We start from the raw sequence: 20850 nt of genomic DNA, 5'->3' as shown, positions 1-20850 counted from the left end.
TTCAGTCGCATCACATTAACATTGTCTTGCATTGACGTAACGCCTATATAAAATACATAAGAGGGTAAACAGGGTAAGAGAAAAATAATCATTCACCCCATTGGGAGTGAGATAGGGGAATCTCAACCCTCGGGGTAAGATTGGTAAGCTGTCAAACACTCGGCAAGTCTCGTGTTTGACAACTTAAAAGAATCTTACACCTCGGGATGAGATTACCGTGTCTCACCCCCAAGGGGGCGAAAGATTTTATTTGTTACGTTACACGCCAAAATAACGGATCACGACGTAGCTTATAACGACCAAATAATGGTGGTCTTACACGGACCATGATGTCACGTTTAACGACCAAATAATGGTCCTACACGGGCCATGATGTCACGTTTAACGACCAAATAATGGTCTTACATGGACCATGATGTCACGTTTGACGACCAAATAATGGTCTTACACGGACCATGATGTCACGTTTATATAATTAACGACCACATATTGATGGAACATGGACTCAATCGTAGCCTTACAATTACCAAATAAATATCATACACGGACACGGACCACGACGTCAACGACCGGATATTGGGTCAATATTGGTTAATCTGTGATCATCCTTATCACGACCGTATAGATATCTAGCAAGATGACGTCAGCCGACAATTACTTATGTACATCACTTATCTTTTTGCGTAAATTCACGTTAAATCAATCACGTATTCAAGAATTACGCAAACAATTACACATACACAATGTCAGATATATTCGATGATTGAAACGTAAGGGTGCACATTTAAACGTTTTCACCCTACACCGTCGCTCGCTCAAATGTACACTTGAATGCGGTAGCTCATTATAATATATCCGTTTTTTTACCAAAAGGTGTAAAAGCCAGATGAATGAAGTCCTGCTCCATACATGTTGCTATGGTTTCTAGTGTTTATGACAATACCAATTCGGGATCACATGTACGTATATGACACTTGATGCAATATTAATATGCAGGCTAGGTGTAAGTTTACTAAATTAAGCTCATAATCCAAAATGTCGGTTATGAAAATGTGACCGATATATTTGACCCCACTGCCAATACCCGTACGTAGCATTGCTGTACTAAATATATAGAAAACACGATTTTAGCTGCAATTCCATTTAAATTCGGGTTTGTTTCTATTACAACCAGACTGTTGTGGTCTGCACAATTTTACTACGGGGTTAATACGTTACTACAACACGTTACTACAACACTACAACACTACAACACGTTACTACGACACAAACAATATTACTGCCAACAGCAAGCTTGATATAGAACACACCATCCTTAGGCACGTGTTGACCTTTCAGTGATCTAGAATTTAATTTTAATATGTCACACATGGTTTACAAAAGACGTTACAGTCCATATTAATCGTCTACAGTTACAGTGAGTGAAATCACCTATTTTAATCGTCTTTGGTTACAGTGTGTGAACTCACTTTATATACAATATCCAACGTACGTACTTGGTAAATATCAAATCCCTTCAGACACCTTATATATGGCACAGCTGACATATTAGGAGAAGTATAACCATATAAAAAACGTGTTTTTAAATATTGCAATAAATAATCGAATTGGAAATGCTAGTATTTATGTTATTGTAATAAACAATTCTACCACTGAACTATGCATGAAAAAGCGTCTATTTTAAATGGACGTCAAAAATATAACAATACTTAAAATAACGATAAGTTTATACCGCCACACAATCTTCAAAACTTGTTCTCAATCAATATTTAGCTTAGTCAGCAAATTGTCACGTTAAGATGGCTGACCATTCTGGCCACCAGAGTGTTCATAATCATGTTTTCTCTGGAACAAATAACTGCTGAAAGACCAACGCCCTTTACTAGTCCTTGCTACCCGGGTGGAAGGTAATATTGTCAATTTCATGACAATAAATTGTCTTTCATTGAGAAAATATTACCCAATTAAGTCCATTATTCCTTGCCTTGCCATGCATTTGCCTTCGAAAACCCTCGGCAATCATGGTTCATATATGATAGCGTTCAGTCGTATAATTGGATAGCGAAGCCGCCGGTCATCAGTTCACGTGTGATCATCTGAGTCTATCAATACAATAGCCACGTCCTACCATTGATAGTAATATACATAATTATGCCAAATTCGTGTAAGAAAAATACTGATATTGTTAATATGGTGGCATAATTCTGTCATCCAGGCAGCGTTACGGTGACACAAAATTTTAAGGAAAATTATCTAAACAGGTCTTATCATCGCAATGAGCCCAAAAATAACTTGATGACCGAAATATGCTCACATATGTTATTTTTACGTAATTCTGTCTGTGAAATACGTTGATTTAAAAATAAACGGACTTCCTACTATTCTTTGACAGCCATACCTACAGATACGTTTTTAACTTATATATATAGATCACTTTCTTCGGCAGGGAACAAAATCGTATCCTTTACAGACCATAAAACTTCAACATCGTTGAATATTGTAGTTTTTTGGTAGCAATTTTCAATTTCAGGAAATTAATACAAGAAGATAAGTTGTATAAAATGACCTACAAAACCTTGAAGAATGGGCAGAATAATGGGGCATGAAATTAATGCCAAAAAATGCAACATCATGTCAATTAGGAAAAAGTCATTAAAATTCTATAGTCTGAATAACCACATTTTGGAAGGGGTACAAAAAATCCATACCTAGGACTCCAGATATCAAACGACCTCAAATGGAGTACTCATATAAGCAACATCGCGAGGAAAGCGAGCTCAACTTTAGGCTTTTTGAGAAGAAATTTAAAACACTGCCCAAAAGAGTGTAAGAAAATAGCATATATATCACTTGTTAGATCAATTCTGGACTATGGCAGTATTATTTGGGACCCCCATCTAAAATTAGAAATTGAAAAACTAGAGAGAATACAAAGAAGAGCAGCTCGCCTAATTACTGGAAATAACAAAAGTCGAGATGTAGGATGTGTCACAGAAATGCTACAACACCTAAAAGTACCAACCTTACAAAACAGAAGGAAATCACAGTGGCTAGTATTCATGTACAAAGTAGTTGAGGGGTTAATACCAGCCCTACCCCCAGATCAGATAATCCAGCACTCTGGAAGGACGCGAAAAACAAACACAAAGCGTTATGTGAACTATGAAGCATCAGCAACATTAAACAGGAACATTGTCAACAACACAAGGCCATTAATCATCCATGGATACAAACAGGAAGCATATAAGAACTCCTTCTTCATCAAAACATCGCTTAAGTGGAACCAACTGGATGATATAGTAGCGTGCGCAGAAAGCGTAGAGGGATTTAGATCAGCCCTTTCAAAGAACACCGAAGATAAGTGACATATTTTCTCTCTCCCGTCGTGTCATGCCATTATTGGTACCTACGACTTATACAATGTAAATGTCAATGTAAATATAAAACATTGTAAACCCTTCGATGTACTACGCTTTATTAAATCAGAGTCGTTCAGAATTTTGTTTGTGTAGAACATTAAAGACTAACAGAAACAACATGCGACAAAATGCTCAGTGCATCCGTTCGAGTGCGTTTCACCTAATTTATGGAGGTCTTCTGGACTCATTGCATTGTTAATCATTTAGACTTTCATTAAGAATGTCAGGGAACCCAGCCATCGCTTAACACTAACACAGATGGATTATCATAGCAGTGTCACCTGTCTGTACCATGTGACCATTACCACGATGAGCTCGAGTATTCGCACGTGCTGCCTGTTAACATAATCAGGATAATCCCGTGTAAATGTGGCCATGTCACACGCTCAGATGTTTATTCTGTTAAAATGTCTGCGTATCACATATGGGCATAAACATGACTAAATCGTACTATTGAATGTACGTGTAGAGACATTACCACAATGTTGTGCATTTATTCACGTGCGCTTCAAACTACCACGATGGTCTTTTGTATACTTCACAAGCCATATACTGACGTTACCACGACGCTGTCGTCTCCATGTACGTCGATCAGTTTAGTGTTATTGTAAATGTTTCGGTTTGATCTTATTGCCGATGTGGCGGTTAATCGCTTTGTCAAGACACATGTTGAGCGCATGTTCACTCGCTTTGTTAGACAAGCCAGCTTTATGATTTGATATGCGGTTTCACAATATCCTTCGAAGAAGCAATTTTCATTGTGTGTCGGTAGGCAAGTATCGACCGGGTGTCCACGATCCATACATTCGAACGCGAGGGAAAGGTAAATACTCATGATTGCAATCCACAGAAGAACAACATACCTAGATCGGCCGCCAGGGGGAGCTTCAGTGATGGATGGCCTGACTGGATCATCGGTATCCATTAGTTTAAAGAAATCACAACATAGTGTGATTACACAATTTACTCAAATCGTACTTATCAATAATTCCTTTTCATGTGTAATCACAGCTTTGATCACTTCGTTAGAACTTTCTGCTTTGTGCTTTTGAAAGGTCATATTTTAATCCTAATCCAGTGGTCGGGTGGCGCAGTGCATAGCGCACTTGCTTTTCACCAAGGCGGCCGGGGTTCGATTCCCCGATCGGACGTGAAAAGGTTGGGGTCACCTGCCCGATTACATGGGTTTTCTCCGGGTACTCCGGTTTCCTCCTACACTAAGACCCCCACGAGCTAACATCCGGGCCAACAAGTGTGATTAATATAAGTTGAAATAACTTGTTTCATAATTGTTGTTAAATAAATAAAGTTTATATCCAAATACAACGTTTATTTAAACTTAACTCAAGTAAAAAAAGGGGGATCAATACAGTTGAAGTCGTCGCCAGCAAATCTGAGGATCGATCGAAAACCAAAGAAAGACAGTGATTTTTAATCTATAAAGAACACAGTTTGTTAGTTTGTTTGTTGTGAAGTTTGCGTATTCGTAATAACCAAGGTCATATTAAGACAATGTACCATGATATGATGTCACAGAAATGTCATACCCGGACACGGTAGCTTTACGCTAACAATTCACATTGTTCCTACACCTGTTAATCAGAGGTACCATGCGAGGCACTGCCGAAACGAAAGAGTTTTTAAGGTAGAAAAAGTAGAAATGAATATTCCGTGATTACATAGGGGGCAGTTGACAAATGTTTTGTCTCCTCCGAATCTCAAAGGAGAAAGCTAAAACACGTTGATAATTTATCTTACTGTTATTCGGTGCATAATAACGACAGTTTTCTCTGTTCGTCTTAGTATCTTAACGCGAAAATATTAAATGACGAAAGCGCACTCATTCCAGTAGCAAATCAGTGAAACGCTACCGTAAGAGAAAACCGTTGGCGGAAGCAATTTAACACACATTAAGGTTTGTTCAGCCGGAAACCGGAAGTTGTTGGAGATATTACTGCCGTCTGCAAAATGGATACGCAAAAGGGCAAAGAACTCACCGAAAAGAGTCACGTAAGAATTATTTTAAGAAGGTTATAATGCCCACATGTTATCTAAACTCTGTAATTATAACCGATCTGCAATTTGAAAGTTTTATTGAACAGTAGGGATTGACTGAGAAGTTGGTAAATGGCCGCTGTAGTGGGACGCCAAAATGAGAGGGCTTTAATAATGTTGTAAAAACTTGTGCCCGATCGATCCTATCGCTGTAAAATTAAAAAGCAATGAAATATGTTTAAACTAGGACCAAAATTGACGAAAGTCACGAGAGATTGTTCGTTGATACGACTTGTAGATATCAATAGTAAACTAACACTGATCGATATAATTAGCAAGTTTAACAATCGAACACATTATAAAATATCAGAAACAACTTAAACAGATGAGGTATCAGCTGCTAATACTGATATGATTTATTTAAGGTGTGTAATATTCGCTTGTCATAGTCTTTATGGTCATATAAATGGAGATTTAATCAAAAAGCTGTACATATTGTTGTGTTTCATTTTGTTGTATATAACGTTGTTTGTTAATTGTCCATATTGTGTATGTAATATGTCTGTTTTACAGGGCCATATTGTGTATGTAATATGTCTGTTTTACAGGGCCATATTGTGTATGTAATATGTCTGTTTTACAGGGCCATATTGTGTATGTAATATGTCTGTTTTACAGGGCCATATTGTGTATGTAATATGTCTGTTTTACAGGGCCATATTGTGTATGTAATATGTCTGTTTTACAGGGCCATATTGTGTATGTAATATGTCTGTTTTACAGGGCCATATTGTGTATGTAATATGTCTGTTTTACAGGGCCATATTGTGTATGTAATATGTCTGTTTTACAGGGCCATATTGTGTATGTAATATGTCTGTTTTACAGGGCCATATTGTGTATGTAATATGTCTGTTTTACAGGGCCATATTGTGTATGTAGTATGTCTGTTTTACAAGGCCATATTGTAAACTAGACAAATGTCTAGATATATCACATCACTCTGTCTAAAGAAAAAGAAAAAGAAAGAAAAATAATTTACTATGCGACGAAATGGACCCATTAAAGCATGAAAGTTTGAGGTATGTGACGTGTTACGTATTAAAAATATTCCAAATATCATGTTATGTACACCGCAATGTATATAAACAACACGGGAATTTTTGTGGGAAGGTTGTATAGAGTAAAAATCCAAAAACTGTTCATCTATATATATAGATAGTCTGAAGAATCTCCTTGATGAGATGAAAGCGCTAATGACATGTTGTTGAGATTTTTCTTCATATATGTATCTTAAGTAAGATAATAAGTTTTGATGTGACCAGATTTATTAATTATGTATGAAAGAAAGATTTCCCATACCATCCAAACGGTGACATATGAGACACTTCCAGCAAATGTTGTCAGAATTAAAGGAACAAACGACTCAAAACGAGGAGACCGTACCACGAATGGGACTAAATTTATACACATGTAACGAGACAACAGCTGTTAAAATCGGGATATGGAATTGATGAAAGCCTTGATTTGTCTCACCACCCCTATTAGTCAATGGTATACTATACAGTACAGATAGGAAACCATACAATGTAGGTTTCAATTCCTTAACTGTGTTCTCACAAATGGAATTTAACATCGACAAAATTCAAGAATACCAACTCATTTACGTATTATTCATCTACTTTTGAAATATACGACTGATCGGTACAGTGTTACACAAAATGCAAATTACATCGATAAAGCTGTCTGCTGTCACACATAAACGCTACAAAACCGGTGCCGATGCCGTACTCCGGGGAGCTTAAACAACCTGCTACCAACCACCAAGCGTATAGGAAAGTGTACCAGTCCAGCAGTGTTTGTTGGGTTATAAGGCTTTCATAACACAATCACTTTTAAAATAGTAATGAAGACTATTGTACTGATGGTCCTAAAAGTTTCGTATATAAAACAAATACCAAATGTCATGTGACGGTCCACAGTCACAAAGACGAGAATACCAACACAGTCCAAATGTCATGTGACGGTCCAAAGTCACATAGACGCCAATGCCAACACAGTCCAAAATGTCATGTGACGGTCCACAATCACGAAGACAAGAATACACACACTGTTGAAATGTCATGTAATAGTCCACAGTCACAAAGACAAGAATACCAACATAGTCCAAAATGTCATGTAACGGTCCACAGTCACAAAGACAAGAATACCAACACAGGCCAAATGTCATGTGACGGTCCACAGTCACAAAGACGAGAATACCAACACAGTCCGAATGTCATGTGACGGTCCACAGTCACAAAGACGAGAATACCAACACAGTCCGAATGTCATGTGACGGTCCACAGTCACAAAGACAAGAATACCAACACATTCCAAATGTCATGTGAAGGTCCACAGTCACATAGACAAGAATACCAACTTAGTCCAAATGTCATTTGACGGTCCACAGTCACATGGACAACAATACCAACACAGTCCAAATGTCATGTGACGGTCAACAGTCACGAAGACAAGAATACCAACATAGTCCAAATGTCATGTGACGGTCCACAGTCACGAAGACAAGAATACACACACTGTTGAAATGTCAAGTAATAGTCCATAGTCACAAAGACCAGAATACCAACACAGTCCAAATGTCATGTGCCGGTCCACAGTCACGAAGACAAGAATACCAACACTGTTGAAATGTCATGTGATGGTCCACAGTCACATAGACAAGAATACCAACTTAGTCCAAATGTCATGTGACGGTCCACATTCACAAAGACAAGAATACCAACACAGTCCAAATGTCATGTGACAGTCCAAAGTCAAATAGACACCAATACCAACAAGGCTTTCATAACACAATCACTTTTAAAATAGTAATGAAGACTATTGTACTGATGGTCCTAAAAGTTTCGTATATAAAACAAATACCAAATGTCATGTGACGGTCCACAGTCACATGGACAACAATACCAACTCTTTCCAAATGTCATGTGACGGTCCACAGTCACATAGACAACAATACCAACACAGTCCAAATGTCATGTGACGGGCCAAAGTCAAATAGACACCAATACCAACAGAGTCCAAATGTCATGTGACGGTCAACAGTCACGAAGACAAGAAAACCAACACTGTTGAAATGTCATGTGATGGTCCACAGTCACATAGACAAGAATACCAACTTAGTCCAAATGTCATTTGACGGTCCACAGTCACATAGACAAGACTACCAACACAGTCCAAATGTCATGTGACGGTCAACAGTCACGAAGACAAGAAAACCAACACTGTTGAAATGTCATGTGATGGTCCACAGTCACATAGACAAGAATACCAACTTAGTCCAAATGTCATTTGACGGTCCACAGTCACATGGACAACAATACCAACTCTTTCCAAATGTCATGTGACGGTCCACAGTCACAAGGACGAGAATACCAACACAGTCCAAATGTCATGTAATAGTCCACAGTCACATAGACAAGAATACCAACACAGTCTAAATGTCATGTGACCGTCCACAGCCACAAAGAAAAGAATACCAACACAGTCCAAATGTCATGTGACGGTCCAAAGTCAAATAGACACCAATACCAACAGAGTCCAAATGTCATGTGACGGTCCACAGTCACATGGACAACAATACCAACACGGTCCAAATGTCATGTGACGGTCCACAGTCACATGGACAACAATCCCAGCACAGTCCAAATGTCATGTGACGGTCCACAGTCACATAGACAAGAATACCAACACAGTCCAAAATGTCATGTGACGGTCCACAATCACGAAGACAAGAATACACACACTGTTGAAATGTCAAGTAATAGTCCATAGTCACAAAGACAAGAATACCAACACAGTCCAAATGTCATGTGACGGTCCACAGTCACGAAGACAAGAATACCAACACTGTTGAAATGTCATGTGATGGTCCACAGTCACATAGACAAGAATACCAACTTAGTCCAAATGTCATGTGACGGTCCACAGTCACATAGACAAGAAAACCAACATAGTCCAAATGTCATGTAACGGTCCACAGTCACATAGATAAAAATACCAACATAGTCCAAATGTCATGTGACAGTCCATAGTCACATATGCAAGACTACCAACATAGTCCAAATGTCATGTGATAGTCCACATTCACGTAGACAAGATTATCAACTTAGTCCAAATGTCATGTGACGGTCCACAGTCACAAAGACAAGAATACCAACACAGTCCAAATATCATGTGACGGTCCACAGTCACATAGACAAGAATACCAACTTAGTCCAAATGTCATGTGACGGTCCACATTCACAAAGACAAGAATACCAACACAGTCCAAATATCATGTGACGGTCCACAGTCACATAGACAAGAATACCAACACAGTCTAAATGTCATGTGACCGTCTACAGTCACAAAGACAAGAATACCAACATAGTCCAAAATGTCATGTAACGGTCCACAGTCACAAAGACAAGAATACCAACACAGTCCAAATATCATGTGACGGTCCACAGTCACATAGACAAGAATACCAACACAGTCTAAATGTCATATTACCGTCTACAGTCACAAAGACAAGAATACCAACATAGTCCAAAATGTCATGTGACGGTCCCCAGTCACAAAGACAAGAATACCAACACAGTCCAAAATGTCATGTGACGGTCCACAGTTACAAAGACAAGAATACCAACACAGTCCAAAATGTCATGTAACGGTCCACAGTCACAAAGACAAGAATACCAACACAGTCCAAATGCCATGTGACGGTCCACAGTCACAAAGACAAGAATCCCAACACAGTCCAAATGTAATGTGACGGTCCACATTCACAAAGACAAGAATACCAACACAGTCCAAATGTAATGTGACGGTCCACAGTCACAAAGACAAGAATACCAACATAGTCCAAAATGTCATGTGACGGTCCACAGTTCCAAAGACAAGAATACCAACACAGTCCAAAATTTCATGTAACGTTCCACAGTCACAAAGACAAGAATACCAACACAGTCTAAATGTCATGTGACCGTCCACAGTCACAAAGACAAGAATACCAACACAGTCCAAAAGGTCATGTTACGGTCCACAGTCACAAAGACAAGAATACCAACACAGTCCAAAATGTCGTGTGACGGTCACAAAGACAAGAATACCAACACAGTCAAAATGCCATGTGACGGTCCACAGCCACAAAGACAAGAATACCAACACAGTCCAAATGTCATGTGACGGTCGTCAGTCACAAAGACAAGATACACCATCATAGTGCAAATGTCATGTGACGGTTCACAGTCACATGGACATGAATACCAACACAGTCCAAATGCCATGTGACGGTCGTCAGTCACATAGACAAGATACACCATCATAGTCCAAATGTCATGTGACGGTTTACAGTTACATGGACAAGAATACCAACACATTCCTATTCTAATTTCGTTAATGCGCACCAAGATGACAATGTTGTAGTGCAATGAGAAACCCACCTATCATAACCAGACTGGCATTGCCAATAACTGGAGAACCCAGCCCAACAAGTGTTGGAGACATACGTATAGCTGGCAATGTACAATGTACCTCAACAAGTGTTGGAGATATACGTATAGCTGGCAATGTACAATGTACCTTTCTTTAGAGGTGTGTGTTCCTGTAGTCACAAATAACAGGCAAACTACAACCTAGCGTATCACAGCCACTTATCTTACCGAATTCGTGAACATATGATCAATTTTATTAGGTAGGTTTTTCTGCTGTATATAAACAAACTAAACGTAGTCTTAGCCGAAATAAGGTTTCCCTCCGATTTAAATAATATATAATATCGATGTTGATTAGACTGGTACATGTCACAATACTTTTCATTTCATCTATAGAAATAATGTTGCAAAATCCAATGTGAAAGTGTTACAAAGTTGACGTGCTTGTGTAGAGGAGGCGGCAACATTTCTCCACCTCTCACCTTCTCAGTCCTGCATGCCCGACCAATCACAGTACCTTTGTGCGTGAAGCACATAGAACCCCCTCTAAAACACGTTCAAAGCCAAGAGCAAAACCAAAACATCAAAACAAAATGATCACATAATATCTTTAAAAAGCAGATTCGAGCTAGTAACCAGTACATGCGAGTTCAGACATGTAATCGTAAAGCCCCACAGTGCTCAGCATGGACCGTGTAAGCTACAGAGGCTGACAAACAGATCAGTATCTGATCGATCTATAACAGTCGTACTAATCGATCTCGGTGGAGCAGAACCAGTACACGGAACAATGATTCTCACGATATCTGCTACAGGGCATTATACAGGCACGAGATGTTCATAGCATTTCTATCGATAGACAGTTGGGCAAGCCGTGCATGCGTGGGAAAGCAATTCAATAAATAAAATCAAACTGACATCCGAAAGATTTCAGAGATCTGTATATCATGCATTTTAATAACAACGCTGCATGCAGTTTAGAGAGTGGGAATATTCGAATAGCTAATGACAAATAATCTGACGAACAGCTGTTTTGCTTTCAGTCAGAATTGCCGTAGAATATTCAATGGCTGACAAATGGCACTATAACCATCAGATTAAAACATAATAACCTGGGTATTTGACCACTACCTTCAGAAACCTTTCTCCACATGATTCAACACAAGTATTCACCTTTTACATTACAGTGAGTGAACTTAAACATGCATAAGAACATATTGTTTTTAAAGAATAAGATAAACATAAGTAATCATGCGTATTATCCCAAGAGAAACGGTCACATAATCACTTCAACGACGACGCTTTTTTTTTTACATCTATGTACCTGCAAACAAAGTTATCTCAGAGGAGTTCACCATGAGCTACTGCTGTTTACCCTATGTAAACGAACATGATAACTCGTAATATCGAATATGTTAAGCATATGATATACATAGTATGCCGAGTTTAAAGAGAATAAGACTAGCCATCATCAGGCCAGCTATGCCATCGGCACCATTCACCAATGAAGGCACGGGATAGCGACATTAATGAGATATTGACAACGCCGCGGAGTGACTCGGCAGAAGGTGGCATCAGTGTTGGGTCTAAGAACACTGCCACACTAGCCACAGACGTCCTTAATTATAAATAGGATCAATACTTTTGACTTTAAGAATTGATATGTATAACAGGCTACCGAACAGATTGAATATTGATAATAAAATATTGATATTTCCGTACTACTTCCGGAAGCGGTTCGTGACACATTCTGTTGGATCTATAATGAAAGTTATTCAACTACTACTGAATATCTTTCATATCCGGACTTTCTTAACAGGTACTAAACACAGTGTTACGGTAAGCAACCCTAAGTTTAGTTGGTACATCGAGGTTAATATGTTTAAATATGTTAGATTTTATCGCTTTACAAAACAATTTCATCCTTGCCTACAAAAACAAATAGAATTCCACCATTGAGTTAATGGAGAAGTGATCGATTTTAGAACTTACCTATTGTTGATACTACGGTTCCAACGAAATAAAAGGAACCTGGGAAATCCCATCGTGGTCGTTTTGTACCAGCAAATCCAGCCGATTCTGCTTCCGCGTGGACCTTAAGGATCGCATCGAAATCGGTTCTGTTGATGGACGGGTAAGCCCTCAGAAAAGAGTTTAACCTATCCGTATACACTTGTTTCTCCAGCACTTCGTTATCCTGCTCGAGAATCATAAACAATATAGCTCCCGTAATCATATATATCCCCAAAACAACGAACAGTAGAATGAACCTGGCATTATCTTCCCGGAGGTGGAGAACATAGCAACACCCCCGGTGACCAGATCGCGCCATGCTTCCAGAAAGGACCACCATCCAGCCCCTCCTAATGGAGCGCTGATGACGTTACACATCTATAATCATGCTTACAGAAGAAAAGTTACCAAAAACGTGTGAATTCTTCAAGATACACCTCCGAGAAAACACAGAATAACGAAATTTAATCAAAGTGTTTCCTCCCCACAAATTCTGCAGTCATAAATAATCCGACAGCTTATGAAGCATGGTGCTCCATTTTGTTGACAGATTTACACCGTTTTTCGATCTTGAATCACGGCCACATGACGGCTGATTGATTTCTTGTTAAAAATTTCGGCATCACGGTGTTAAATTAAAAAGTTATCGTTGAGTAATGTTCATTTCTTTGAAATATATTCCTTATAAATCGGTTACAGCCGAAAACGTTCCACGTGTTGTCCAGTGCCGACTTTCTTGATAATTTCCAAATGTGTGTAAACGCTTTTTCCCTCCGAAAGCTTTTCATAGAAGCACATGTAGGAGGGGAAATCGATAGACATTACGACAGTATACGATTTTGTTCTCCGTTTTGATGCTCGGAGACCACTTAATAATACATTTCGACTAAATTCAGAAACGATCAACGAAAGTACTTTATATCCAATATATAAGCGAACTTTCCGTTACTCTGCTTTGTATACAGCATCCAAACAACCTGGGTAGAATACCTTCTAAACGTACGCCTATATGGTTTACCTTCACAACTCGACTTACAATGAACAACTGTCCCTCTGATGACTAAAGCTACCATACGCTTAACCACGGCGGATAGCACCACCAAGCAGAACACTGTTTTGTTGACAGTGATATCAGGTATAAACCCAAAGCCACACAGCAGCCACTACCTACACATATCTACCTAACGGAACAATAGCCAGCGCGCGCGAGTGGCCAGCTTGCCATCTGTCCAGGTAGATATGTGGACAGCGTCATCCGGCCTAAGCTATCAATAGATTGCATCTTGACATCGCAAGGAACTAGTTTGGGCTACTACTGCACAGAGGGACGCTGCGCGTAGCGGTGTGATAATTGATTGGGCGTAGGGTGTTGTCATATGCACAGTTTAACTGAGCGCACACTGGTAGGACTGAGGGTGCTATAGCTGTGTATACACTGACATAGTAGATTGAAAATGGGTAACTGTTGTATTCCCGGATATTAACTAAAATACACTGGGACACGAACGAACGTGAAGGTAACGATCGATTGACTATCGATTGCTGGATGTTTATGTAAAGTACTGTACATCTGTTGGACTGTCTCTAACACGTGGATGTGATTTTACAATTGATTTGGAGGTAAATATACCTCTTAACTCGCCGCCGGTTAAATTAAACACACAGCTGTATGTAAAACTACCAATGATATACATTGTTATATAAATAATGTATAAATAAACAGCGAAATATTTGTTATTAAATGATAACAGGAATATTTTGTTTTGTATATCATGGAATTGTAAAAAAATGGGTTCCAATGTGATTTGTTTATTTCATATACACAGTCAGAAGGTCTGCAAGGTTTAAACAATGTATCTTGTCGGCAAATCGGCCGGTTCCAGGTATTCTCAAACCGGAACAAAGGTTGTTTTATAACTCACAAATATTCAGTTTTGAAAAAAAGCAATATCTTTAAACGTTTAGTTTCAATTTGCACAAGAACACTGTGAAACAATCCGTTTTATTATTCACAAAGTAATTGTAGTATTCATTGTTATATTTTTGTGACGTTCAGTTTCATCTATTGCTTTTTTTTTTTTTTTTTTTTTTTTTTTTTTTTTTTTTTTTTTTTTTTTTTTTTTTTTTTTTTTTTTTTTTTTTTTTTTTTTTTTTTTTTTTTTTTTTTTTTTTTTTTTTTTTTTTTTTTTTTTTTTTTTTTTTTTTTTTTTTTTTTTTTTTTTTTTTTTTTTTTTTTTTTTTTTTTTTTTTTTTTTTTTTTTTTTTTTTACATTTGTCGTTGTTTCTATTTTAATATATTTTTTTATACTTTTGTATATATATGTATATTCCTGGCTAAAACCCCGTTTTATAAGTTTCAAGTATTCTTTATTTACCAAATGCAATACAATAACGTAGCACATGCTTCATATCAAAGTACTATATAAAAGATGGCGGAGGATAATTACTTATTCAAATCTTACTGTCCTACAAGGGCTTTTCTTTTACCAGTATCATGCAGTAAATATTTACCTTGTTTACTTATATTTTTGACATTTTTGCATGATAATAATAAAACAACTTATAACACTTAGATGTCGATAGTACTTTTGTTTTAAATATGTGTTTCTTAACTCAGAATAAGCTGGACAAAGTAGTATAAAACGCATTTCATCTTCTACATCATTTTTGTTACAAACAGTACATATTCTTTGGCTTCTTGCATTGTAAAATCCTGACTCAATATTAAGCAACATCAGTGTAGTACATTTCGTCTTTAGTCTTCCTGTGTCATTACCTGTAACACTTAACGTCAAACAGCAATGACACATTATTTTACCACAATTGTCCTTTTTAGGGAACGTAGGAAGGATTAATTGCACTTGGACGCAATATGGATATCACTAGTAAGAGACTGTATGGAAGAGCTTTAAAACCCTCGATATGAAAATGAAAACACATTGGAAAGTCATGAAATAAACTTTTATATGCATACATATATCGGTATTTTGTAGAAGTAATCATCACAGTATCACAGTGAAGAAGGAGCGTTAAGATTGATTTCCGGTGGAGGAATTTTCTTGTTGGCCTCAATCCTGGCTATACATGACAGCCTGTCCAATGTTATGTAATGTAGACACATGGTACGGCACTGAGGGCACGCATTAAGTCAAGTTAAAGGGTTTTTGCCACTTCTGTTGACACATATCGTTTCTAGAGAACCTGAATCTTTCAAAAGAACTTAGAATTTAATAATCCACGTGTTGCTGGCTGACAATTTTACGTTTCTATTAAACCACGCCGCCAGACATAAGTGTTTCGAGGGTTTTTTACGCCGACTCCATGGCAATTTGCTTTCATGGCGCTTGCTATTGTCATGAAAAAATAAACAGAAATAGATAAATAACTTAAAGGAGATTGTTACACGCTGGCTACGATCATGAAAACATATATCTAAGCGGTTCAGTACCCAATAATGCATAACATGGCGTCCAAAAGTCACATGTCCATAGTTGTATCATAGTCCAGGACTCAGGAACACGTGACCTGTAGACAGTATCACGTGTCCAGGCCGTGCGGACATCACCGTGAAGGTTGGTCTGGTAGAGACATATTTGACAGGAGATACATTTATTACTTTTTTCAAATATTCATAGCTTCTCAGAAATTATTTAAACCAAGTGGAAGATTCACAAATATTTAGTATTAACTTATATCAAGTGTACTAAGCCAATATTATTACCCGTTCTTTCAACGGCGTATACTACATCAGTATATCTTCACTTGCCATTCTTCGCGTTTTCATTCCCAGTACACATATGTATTTCCCCAACTTGTTACTGTATAGAAAAGTATCACCAGAAGGGCTTGTTACACCTGTTAGAAGTACGTACTCCTTAATCAATCATTTTCATGAAATAACGTTTGTGAAAGGACATGCTCAATTTAACTGAATAAGACACAGTTTAAACCAAAGACGGTATGGATTGAATGATAGCCGAACGAAAGAGTAAAATATGTACAAAAATACTGATATTATGGGAAATATTGACGGCCGTATCAATAAACAGAAAACATGGATCAGTGACAGACTATCAGGTGCAAATTTCTCCAAAATCGTTTGTGCAAAATCAACTCCAGAATTTGCTATGTTTTTGAAATGCTCAAATAATTGGTACATTGAAACTTTAGGTGGATTGATTTTTTTTATTAAAATATCTAGGATTATGTTTCCTCAAATACTGCATCATGTCACCCTCTACGCTAAAATATTGCTTCTTCAATTTAGATTCCAAAAGTTAATAGAGTTTTTTCTTTGTCATGAGCATTGCATGATCTAAGCTGTAATGTCGATGGCGAATGCTATGTGTGACAAAAAAGATGACGTTGCCCTTGTTACGCTGCATAAAGCGATGACGCATTGGTGACGTTTTAAGAATAATAGTGTTTGTGAGTTGTCTTTTCACCGCCAAGCACCTGTGAAGTGTGAGATAAAATGCATTCTTTCGCGTTCTCCACTTTTTACGGTACTTATTCGCATTTGATAGCATTCTATTTTGATTAATTTTGTTTGTCGATTATGTACTGTCAACATGCTATTTTGGGTGTTTTTTTTATCATGTTGAAGCTTTTCCTAATATTGAACTGATTTATTCAATTTTCGATGTGTTCGGTTTTTTCCTGAAGTTATAAAGTTGTTGAAGAAAAAGTTCAAATTCATTAAAACATTAGCTAATTTCTAGAATTTATCCTCTGTTCTTCTTGCCTTTTCCTTTCTTGAATTTAAGTCTTTTGAGTGAATCGATTTAAGTTAATTTAACTTTCAGAGACGACATTTCTGCAATGTATTAGCGTTAAGAAGAAAGTTTACACTTACAGATTCATAACACTTTATGAAAAAAGGATAGGTATTCCATAAAATTCGATTTGAAGGGATTGCCATTAAATTCCAGTCGCATTAATTTCTAATTACATTTTCGTTTATTCTATCAAATGCATATCTTTTAAACATTAAAATCTAATTTTATATCGCTGGGACATCGAGTGTATAATAGTTACAAATCAGATTCTGAGGCTTGAAGCTACTCTTTTATATAATCCTATAAATGTTTACATGCTGAAAGAACAAGAAGTTATCAACTAGAAATGTTTTTACAATTGACTTTGGAAATTCAGGATCGGGAAATTGTTCTATACACTTTGAATTATTTATGGCCAAAATGTAGACAACCATATAGTATTTTGTTTTGTTCTTTTTTGTTTCCTTCAACCCCCCTCCCCCTTTTTTCCCCCTTTGTCTTTTTTTTCTGAAAGCATTGATGATTTTGAAAGCAACCCTGTTGGAACTTTAATTTAGTGTTTATGTGCGGTAGGCATATTTCAATATTAACGTATCCAACAAAACATTTCTGATTCAAAATTACCAACATTGGTTCACAACCCTGAGTAGTTTGCATGGAGCCTCTCACATCCACCAGTAGACAGGTGTTGTAGCGATACTATAGTTTCGTCCTATAGAAGAGGCTAACACAACTAATGCTACCTTTATCTAGCCTATTTGTGTTTTATAAAATAAAATGTGTTTAAATGAACAACTTGGTATTAAGAAGTTTATGTCTGTAACAGAAAGGACCAGACACAATTCATTTTTACAATATGACCGCATATCCAAAACGGAAAGATACATTCTCATATAAATAAGGAATGTATGTCATTGTTTTGTGATCACTATGACGTCACAACCTAAACTTCTCGTATTTTGATTGCGTGCACCTATCACAGTGTACTGCAAATCGTTGAAGCCGATGAAAGGAAACGCAAGCATGGTTCCAATTCAATCGTGTTGACGTGTTTGCTATGTTGTTTATTTCCTGACCTCCAAGTAAATAATTTCGGTACGTTATACATTGATGATCTTACTATCATATACCAAACGTGTTATTGATAAGGTGAGACGCACGTTTTTGTTTTTTTACCCTCTCAATTAGACGTGCATGAATTATTGAATATTAATGCATTGACCAGAGTAAAGGAGCTAGGGAACTCCTTCTAAATAGAGATTGCACTGAGTAAAATAGATTAACCCATTATAGAGAATCGTATCAGTTTGATCTTCACCGTACGTGTCAAAGTGCAGTGACAATACCGTACTCTAGAGTAATCGAATTATTTAGTTTTTCGAACTCGCGAGATAAACGTGACTTATTCACGTTAGAATATAAAAAGGACAGGCATTTATGGAAGTAAAATTAACTATTGATATGTCGGTCCAAGGACTTGGCTACTTGACACGCTAGATGGGAGTTTCTCCAACATTTTTATGACCATTTGACAATAACCAGCAAGAAGGGAACATATCTATAGCAGTTAGAAGGTTTGGAAGCGTGCGGTTTCGGTAAACACCGTCGTTTTCTGTCGTTAGGGTTTACTTGTTGCCATAGCACTTACCAACCCATGCCTACAATTAATGAGCGAGTTGGGTCATCAAAAAGACTTTGTATGAGGTTTTATAACAGTACAGTCAGTATCGAGTGTATGTTCAAAACCCCAGTCCATTCTGGTTATGTAAGATATGTGGATAACAATAGGGGAAGTAACACTACAGGTATGTACAAACCTGGAATAGAGGTACTGGTATCACAGACAGTATCTACAAAACTAGGTAACAATACGGGTATGTACAAACCTGGAATAGAGGTGCTGGTATCACAGACGGTACAAACCTGGAATAGAGGTGCTAGAATCACAGACAGTACAAACCTGGAATAGAGATGCTAGTATCACAGACAGTACACACCTGGAATAGAGGTGCTAGAATCACAGACAGTACACACCTGGAATAGAGGTGCTGGTAGCACAGTAAGTATCTACAAAACTAGGTAACAATACGGGTATGTACAAACCTGGAATAGAGGTGCTAGTATCACAGACGGTACAAACCTGGAATAGAGATGCTAGTATCACAGACAGTACAAACCTGGAATAGAGGTGCTGGTAGCACAGTAAGTATCTACAAAACTAGGTAACAATACGGGTATGTACAAACCTGGAATAGAGGTGCTAGTATCACAGACGGTACAAACCTGGAATAGAGATGCTAGTATCACAGACAGTACAAACCTGGAATAGAGGGGCTAGTATCACAGACAGTACAAACCTGGAATAGAGGTGCTGGTATCACAGACAGTACAAACCTGGAATAGAGGTGCTAGTATCACAGACAGTACAAACCTGGAATAGAGGTGCTAGTATCACAGACAGTACAAACCTGGAATAGAGGTGCTAGTATCACAGACAGTATATACAAAACTAGGTAACACTACAGGTATGTACACACCTGTAATAGAGGTGCTAGTATCACAGACAGTACAAACATGGAATAGAGGTGCTGATATCACAGACGGTACAAACCTGGAATAGAGGGGCTAGTAGCACAGACAGTACAAACATGGAATAGAGGTGCTGGTATCACAGACGGTACAAACCTGGAATAGAGGGGCTAGTAGCACAGACAGTACAAACATGGAATAGAGATGCTGGTATCACAGACGGTACAAACCTGGAATAGAGGTGCTAGTATCACAGACAGTTTCTACAAAACTAGGTAACACTACAGGTATGTACAAACCTGTAATAGAGGGGCTAGTATCACAGACAGTATATACAAAACCAGGTAACACTACAGGTATGTACAAACCTGGAATAGAGGTGCTAGGTATCACAGAAAGTATCTACAAAAATAGGTAACAGTACGGGTATGCATAAACCTGGTGCTAGTATCACAGTCAGTATCTACAAACTAGGTGACACTACGGGTATGTACAAACCTGGAATAGAAGGGCTAGTATCACAGAGAGTATCTACAAAACCAGGTAACACTACAGGTATGTACAAACCTGAAATAGAGGGGCTAGTATCACAGACAGTATCGACAAAACTAGGTAACACTACAGGTATGTACAAACCTG

General features: G+C 37.8%; 1 protein-coding gene across 1 annotated transcript in view; it reads right to left on the bottom strand.

Annotated features, from left to right (window-relative positions):
- The window catches only part of LOC110456699 (potassium channel subfamily K member 12-like), an 82386-nt gene extending 68328 nt beyond the window's left edge, over positions 1–14058 (bottom strand). Inside the window, exon 1 of the mRNA XM_021507584.1 lies at positions 12884–14058. Coding sequence (XP_021363259.1) covers positions 12884–13244 — 361 coding nt within the window. The 5' untranslated portion in view covers positions 13245–14058. The remainder of the gene's footprint in view (positions 1–12883) is intronic.
- Positions 14059–20850: the final 6792 nt, after the last annotated feature.

Source organism: Mizuhopecten yessoensis, unplaced genomic scaffold (assembly GCF_002113885.1).
Source record: "Mizuhopecten yessoensis strain PY_sf001 unplaced genomic scaffold, ASM211388v2 scaffold8833, whole genome shotgun sequence".
In the NCBI taxonomy this organism is placed as follows: Eukaryota; Metazoa; Mollusca; class Bivalvia; order Pectinida; family Pectinidae; genus Mizuhopecten; species Mizuhopecten yessoensis.
Note: the sequence above shows the minus strand (reverse complement) of the source record. Positions and strands in the feature narration are given on the sequence as shown.